General features: G+C 47.8%; 1 protein-coding gene across 1 annotated transcript in view; it reads right to left on the bottom strand.

Annotated features, from left to right (window-relative positions):
- Positions 1 to 2,008: 2,008 nt before the first annotated feature.
- The window catches only part of RNFT2 (ring finger protein, transmembrane 2), a 28,804-nt gene continuing 23,245 nt past the window's right edge, over positions 2,009 to 7,567 (bottom strand). Inside the window, exons 8-10 of the mRNA XM_026042878.1 lie at positions 5,297 to 5,362; positions 4,165 to 4,266; positions 2,009 to 2,836 (exon numbers count right to left, since the gene is read on the bottom strand). Coding sequence (XP_025898663.1) covers positions 2,702 to 2,836; positions 4,165 to 4,266; positions 5,297 to 5,362 — 303 coding nt within the window. The 3' untranslated portion in view covers positions 2,009 to 2,701. The remainder of the gene's footprint in view (positions 2,837 to 4,164; positions 4,267 to 5,296; positions 5,363 to 7,567) is intronic.

Raw genomic sequence — 7,567 nt, 5'->3', positions numbered from 1 at the left:
GTCCCTGATGGACCTGTTTGAGCAGCAGGAGTCTTCTGGTCTCAAAGGACAAGCAAAGAGCAACGTTCACAGGTCCCTGTGCTAGCAGGGCAGCAGAGGACGGCAGTGGTTAACGTGCACAGGTGGCAGACACTGCAGACACACCAGCGAGGGACGGCCGCGCGGGGACTGCCGGCCAAGCACAGCTCAAGAGCGGCCCCAGAGACGAGGCCAAACACGAACTGGGACCACAAGCCGTCTCGCAAACGGTGCTGCCGGGGCAGGCATTCTTCCCTGTGTACCAAAGCACCCAAGCACGAAGTGTCACCCAGGTTCCTCCTGAGGGTTTGCGCCGGAGCGGAGCGTTTCAAGCCCAGAATGATGCTAGTGCCCTCTTTCTTACTGAGACTGCCAAGTGGGAAAGAACAGTCAATAAAGAAAAGAATGTAAAGGAAAGGCGGGTGTCTAAGGACAGAAAAATAATTCTTCATGCTTTCCGCTCAGTTAACCTCATTTCTCACCAACTAAAAAAGTAATGATTATGAACCAGCATATCAAACATTTAATGTTGTTTGTTTGGGTCGTTTTTGTTGTTGTTTCTGAATATTTCTGCAAAAACTATTTGGAAAAACATGTAAAAAAGTCAATATGAGCCTGAAACTACAGATAATGTTTGATATGCTGGTTTGAAGWTTGAAGATGGTTCTTCAAACTTTGAAAGTAGATCCACCAATCCTTTAATTAAATAGCATTGTACTGAGAATGGAAGTTGGTGCTTTTCATCATAAATTTGAATCTGTCTGCTTGCAGAATCAGTAATTTGCCCTTTTCCTCACGGCTATCCTGGACTATCACACATAGTATTTTTATGCCCACTCCCTTCCTTACCGACCTCTCTCCCGCAGCCCACGAAGGCTCTTCACACTGTGGCCACTGAATTACTTGGCTTCATTTTCCCCTTTCCTGGGATTCACTTGACAAGAACCACATCCCTTCRTTTTGGATGGTAAAGCTTTTCCTCCTCTCTGCTTTCCCATGTCTCTGGAGCCAGATTTGGGCTATCTTCCTTGCTCAGACTCTGCCTCTCATCATTTTTCCTCCAGTCATACTTAACTATTATTTCCAAAGAAATGTTGAGCCTTAATCCTGTTACTATTAGCTCCTGCTTGCTTTAATTCTCCTCCCTCTGGAGCTTCTTGGCAGGAGGGGAAGGCGCAGCCAGTACMCACACAGGCTCATTTCCCCAGGTACAGTTCTTCCTGATTATCCCCTCAAGKAGGACTGTAACCTTACGGCCATCTCCATAGTAATGAGCACAGAAGATGCCACAGTTGCCTAATAAGGCCCTTTCTCTGGGCATGCAGCAGAGAGCAGGGGTCACTGAGCAAAGGAGAAGGCTCCAGCAAACAAACAGCAACTCCATTTGCATTCAAGTGTCACTGCAGCATCCTCAGCAGAGATGGAAATAGCAGCAATCTCCTCCTCCTAGGATATACAGTATGTTAATTTGCCTGTTAACAATACAAGGCATCTCCTCAAAGAGCTTGTTCTGAAGCAGGGGTGTTGAATCAAGTCTCCACCATCACAGGTGGATTACCCAGCTTGTATATAAACCAGGCTGGCTCCTGAAGCAATGCAGCTGCTTCTGTATAATGCTGCCCTCGGGCAAGTAAGTCTCACCAAATCCAGTCTCTCCAGGGGGGCTGCATCCTCATAGCCCAGCATTTCTGATAACAACAGTGCTATATGGGCTCGGTGCTACAGAAAAACAATTTGGGGAGACCCAGGCAGGCTCTGGGTGTAGAAAAGCACTGTATTTTAAAGACAGTAAGTCTTGCCTCAAGTGGTTGTGCTGAGGAATATTGCTGCAGAGATACCTGAATTCGTGGCATCGTCTTGGTTAGGACCTCAACTTCTCACTTAGTCAAATCAAATTTGACTTTAACCTCTCCCTGCTGCCTGCTGTTCTCCCCTAGGCTAGAAAAATCAGAAAACCTCACCATAAAAAATAAAGAGGAAAAAACAAACCCAAGAAAAGCAAGTGTCAGTTCCAGACTCACTAACATGGTCTTCCCCAAATTCCTTGACATTCAATTAAGATGACAATACACACAATTTATGGAATCAATTGCAAAAAAACAAGGCTGCTGGGAAATGCTGTTCTCCAGTCTCCAAAGAGATATTTGGACGTGCGGCTCAGACAGTGTTTTGGAAGAGTTCTCAAAGGTAGTGATAGCAACAGGATAATTTTGTGAAGCTGTAAATTCAGGGACGCTGGGCTGCTGATTTAATGTGAAAAATTTCACCTGTGGTTTGAGCCAGAGAACAGCTTTTTTTTTTTTTTTTTTTTTTTTCTCTCAGTGGATGGGGATATACATACACCATGGTGAATTACAGCATGCTTAACTTATACATGCAACATTTACCTATACTAAAAGGAAGAAAAACGGAAACTGGAGAAAACAGAGAAATGGAGAAAAAAATCTTGGCTCTAGTTTAACCGTGGAGGTTGCCACAACATGAGAAGTGTCTTTCTCGCCTTTTAGGATAATGTTTCTGACCAGTAACAATTGTTCTACAGGCTGCAGGAGAAGCAGAGCTAGGAGAAAGAGCAAGACAACCAGTCCACGGGCAACTACATAGGTGGAGGGGACACCAAGATTTTCCGGCTTTTTCTTGTCTCTGAACGTGTCGTTCCATGCGTTGGTGGAACATGTTGGTTTTAATACACCTGAAAGTGAGCAGAGGTGGTGCCGTCTTTCCAGCAGCGCAGGGTGTCCACTGTGACAGACCGACAAAGGGGACAGGTCTTCTCCCGGTCAAACCAGAGGCAGAGGCATTCCTCACAGAACACGTGCTGTGGACACGAGAGCAGCATCATGAGCAGGATAGCAGACCAGAACCTGCTACTAAGCGTGCACACACCGCTGCAGAGCACCCGCAGCAAGGAACTACTAGCGTCCAGGCTAGTGCCACTCACCAGCAGTGCTCAGCTGCTAGGAGAAAAGTCCCAATACTACTAGTACATCAGTACATCTAGTACTCYGTGTCTTAATATAGCTCCAGAAGTAACAGAAAGAAACCTTAAAAATGCCTAGGATATTTGGGCTAACAAAGTTGTTGAAAGCACTCTAACCTTTTTTTTTTTTCTTTAAAAAAAAACTTTTTTCATGTCACACACTCATGTCCCTAGTTTGTCTTGTGAGTCTTTGCTTAACTTAGTCCCCTCTCATTGCCCTACCCATTACTGCACTTGTCTTTTTCTGCTCATATCACCGATTTTTTGGTCTGTTCTACCATCCCATCCCTTCTCTAGACTGTCAGCTTTCACACCTTATCTTCTCCATTCATTTCTGCCTCTGCTCCAAAGCTTGGGAATGTTGAAGCTCTTCAGTAAAGGTCTCCAGAGCCTTATTTTCACATCACAAGAGAACATATGTCCCTCCACATTCCATGGGAAGAAGAAAGAAATCTTGGGAAAGCATCATCAGCCTCCCCACGAAGCAGCGCCTTTGGCCAGCCCCGCTACTGAACGAAGCGCACAGCAGCGCGCTGCRTCCGCAGCGTTTCGGCAGGACCCGACTGGGGCTCCGGCAGGACTCKGAACCATTCTTCAGCTTTTGCTTTTTGCCGGCACTTCCCAAATGAGAAAGGGAACAATTCCCATGCTCTGGCAGGGGTAGCCTCTATAYGCAGGAGAGCTCCTTCTATTCCTGGCCAGGTGTTCAAGGGCCAGACCAGTCCAGCCACAGCTGCATGGGGCTGCACCTGTCTTAATGCACCCTACCAGGCTCATTCTGGACCTGTGGCCCTCTTGCAGCACTTAGAGCGACGCTCCTAGCGCGGCTGGCCCGTCAACTAGCCAGTATGCCCAAGGGTCAGATAAAAATGCCTTGCATTCTGGATCCAAGGCCTGGCTTGCCAGTTGGCAGCCCCTGGACCACAGGGCTGGTCTTTTCCATCTCACTAGCTACAATCAGGCTCTGTGGAGTGAAGTTCATATGGCTCAGCCATCCCGAATCACTGGCTGTCTAGAGGAGGGCAATAAATACCYACTAGGAGCGAGACCAAGCCACAGCAAATGATTTTATAAGTGCCTAGGCTAATTGTGCTGCTCCCCAGCTGCGGTGGTTAAGCAAGTGTTCACCAATGGGGGCACGTGCTGGGCGAACACAGGGTTCTTACCTGGCACATAAGGATCAAAGGTTCCCTGAATTCTGCCTGGCAAATGGCACAGATGTCACCCGCCTCGCTGCACTGCTGGCTGGTAGCACGAACTCCATACGTCTGTTGGGGAGAGGGGGGAAAAAAAGCCCATCCCTGTTAAAGGCTTTAAAGACGACGCGGTTTCTGGCTGAGACATTTTTTTCACTCCTAGCTGCCCTGCACTGCCTAGGAAGCAGGTCGGAGCTGGTTGCTGAGCACGGGAAAGGACAGTTTGGGGACCAGGGTGAGAACACGGGGAGTCAGGAGCTCAGTGCTCTCTGTTTTGTTTTCCCCTCAAGCTGACTCCACCTTTCAGTGCCTCCACTTGTGGAGCAATGATAATGAAATTTAATGAGCTCAACAGGGAGCTGAAAGGATTAATTCAGCATCATTTGCAGAGGTGTTTAGATGGTGGGAGGTATTATTATTAGCAAGCTAGACACTAGAAGAAAGAATAACAGCAGCAGCACCCACAGGCTTCCCACTTTTTTTTTTGTAAAATAAGTGCAAGGTAAATGTTGCTTCTCCTATTGTAGCTATAATAGGGAAAATGGAAATATGCTGTGGAAAAATGACCAACACAAGCCCATAGAATAAGGAAGTCAAGCTCTAACAAACTGCAGTGATGTTATGCTCCTTCCCCATAACCCCTTGGGCTTTACTGTTCTGAAATACAGATCACCTTTTTTCACTACCAGAGATGTAAATACTACTGTATAATGCCATACCAGGAGCTATTTCTGCATGTTGCAGTATCTGTTTCAGTATCACTGCACTGATACTGAAGTACCATCAGGCACTACATATCTTTACTTGAAGTCTCTCATATATCCACAGTTTAAAGTTTTATCAGCTTCTTAAGATTCTGGCATTGATGGATTAATCCATATCACACCAGGCTTCCGGTCAGTATTGCCACCATGCCCTAGCAGTGCTCACACAGGGCAGATACCAGAAAAGGCCCCTTACAAGAGGCACTAGTTTATCCCAGCCATGAGCCAACACGTTATTTCATCCCACGATCCTGACGCGATGAGCAATTATCAACTCCATCATTCATTAGTAACAAGGTTTGACCCATGAAACTGGTCCAACACACGTGACTACTCACCTGTGTGGTGCAAAGGACTTTCAGTGCCTTCCGGACACTTCCCACGCGGCCACAAATATCGAAGGACTGCAACAAAGACATTCAGTTTGAGATGCATTTTACACAGTGTGTGAGTGTCCGTGCGCACACAGGCCAGAAACTCAGGAAATGTGTGGCCCAGTTTCTCCAAATGGATACTCGGAGGGAACAAAGAGCCTAGACAACAGCAGTGCCAAAAAAAGATTTCACGGTGATCAAGAGATGTGTAATAAATGCGAATTGACAGTGCAGCAGGGTAGCCAAAAAGCCCTGGTAACAACGGGCTGCAAAGCAGGGACTTTACAAGCCAGAAAAGGGGGGCTGTGTTGAGGGAGTTGTGGCAGGGGGAGCTGCCTGGCCCCACCAGGCCCTAGTGGGGCTAAAAAGGACCTGGTCTCACGCCGGGAATGGAGCATCCGAGAAGGCCAGAAGTGACACTGGAAAACACTGCAGCCTGCTTGACAGGGAGGGAAGAGCTCTTCACCCAGGAGAGGCAAAAAAGTGCTCTTCTCTGGGGCGAAAGGAGGATCTACAGGGCTGTGAGGCTCTGTCCCATAGCTTGACACTTCAGGGTCCAGATGACATTAGCAGAGAAGTGGAGATTTCCCATCCTTCTGTGGAGAGATTTAGTGGAGCGCTGTAGACACGAGCAAGAGGAGCGAGCAGCAGGACTGKGGCTGGGTTGCTCCGGTCTGCTTAAAGAGCGAGAAACTTCAACGGCTGCAGTGGGATCCTGCATCTTGGCGCTCGCACGTGCCCGAAGCRGGGCAAAGGCAGGGGCGGCACCAGCTCCTTTTCCTGCCCCCTCCTCAACTGCCCAGCAAACGCGCCACAGCTGCGGCTGACGAGCACGGATCACCCTGGGCTCTGGACTAAAAGCAGTTCAGAGAAGGGCAGAAAATGAGGCTGCAGAAAATTGCATTAGAAAAGAGACTAAAAGGCATAAATATTTACAGCTTAGCTAAGCAGTACAGCGGCCAAGGGGAAAAGGCATAAGCTGCCTACAAATATCAAGGTGCTCAAAACAGCACCAAGAGAAGGGATGGATAGTCGGTGATCTCGCAGTGAGGATGTGGTACAACTAACAAAGGGAAAGCAACTTCAAAACCTAATCTGGCAGGTCAGCTTCACCCTCCACCCACCCCTACCTGCTGCTGGGACTGAAAACTAGGCAAGATACAAAGAAATGGTTGTGCAAAGAGTGCTGCACTAGCTGGGAGAGGAGCCAGGTGACTCTGCAGGACATTTCATATCGAAGGTGTCTGAGTGAGGAGCGGCCAGGAGGGCAGGGGAAGGTGCGATGCAGAACACACAGAGCTGCCATGGATCGGCATCATGTCGGCACCAAAATGCCTGCAGTTGGGTTTATATTATTATTTTTTTATTATTAGAATGATTAAGTGGGCTCACTGCAGGGAATGTCAATGAGATCATCGCGCAATAGATAGGGAATCAAATGAAAGCACCAGTAATGCTTCCAGTCAGCATGTAAAAAGGTTCCCAGGGTCCTTCCAGTAATGCTTCCAGCCAGCAACTAGCACTCAAGACTGCAGACTGCAACAGACATTTTAGTTACTAACAAGGATCGCGACCAGCTCTCTCCCACAGTCCAATCCACAGCTTTTTCTGGATGTTTTGCTTATAAATGTGACTTCTAATGCTTCTTCTCTTGACGACTCCGGCTCTTCTAGTTCATTTTTCCCCCTTAATTTCTTTTTTGTTTGCAGTTTCCTATATGCCTACAGATGCTTGTTTCAGTAACCTCTTTACCCCTAATTTGCCTCCCCTCGCACTAACCACATTGCATCAGTCGTCTTCCTAGCAATAGGATTGCAACAGTTAGGTTCACAGCTAGTCAATGCTCTCTTAAAGTCAGTGGAAGATCAGCTGTAAAATCGCCATCAAGACCCTTCAAACTCTTCCAGTGCCTGAGACAAGGTTCAGCTCCCACTCCTTGCTGGGGCAGAGTGTTACACCACTCTGACCCTCAGCTGGGTGCTTATCTTCAAGGTGGGGGAAAGAAACAAACAACCTGATGCCTTAACTTAGTAACATGCGGGATTTCTCTGTCAAAAGCAAGGGTTTGTGCTTGCACAGTCCAGACAGGGCCACCAGGATGAGCCACCCCAGCTGCACCACATGCAATCTCTGAACCTGCTTTTTGTGTGCGGAGAGGGGATGCAGCCCGGTCAGAGCCCTGGATTTTTGCCAGGCACACAGAAGGTCTGACTGCCAAATTGGCTTCTGTGGTTT

This window comes from Nothoprocta perdicaria, unplaced genomic scaffold (assembly GCF_003342845.1).
Source record: "Nothoprocta perdicaria isolate Ctin4 unplaced genomic scaffold, notPer1 scaffold_317, whole genome shotgun sequence".
In the NCBI taxonomy this organism is placed as follows: domain Eukaryota; kingdom Metazoa; phylum Chordata; class Aves; order Tinamiformes; family Tinamidae; genus Nothoprocta; species Nothoprocta perdicaria.
The sequence above is the reverse complement of the archived record's forward strand: the minus strand, read 5'-3'. Positions and strand labels throughout refer to the sequence as shown.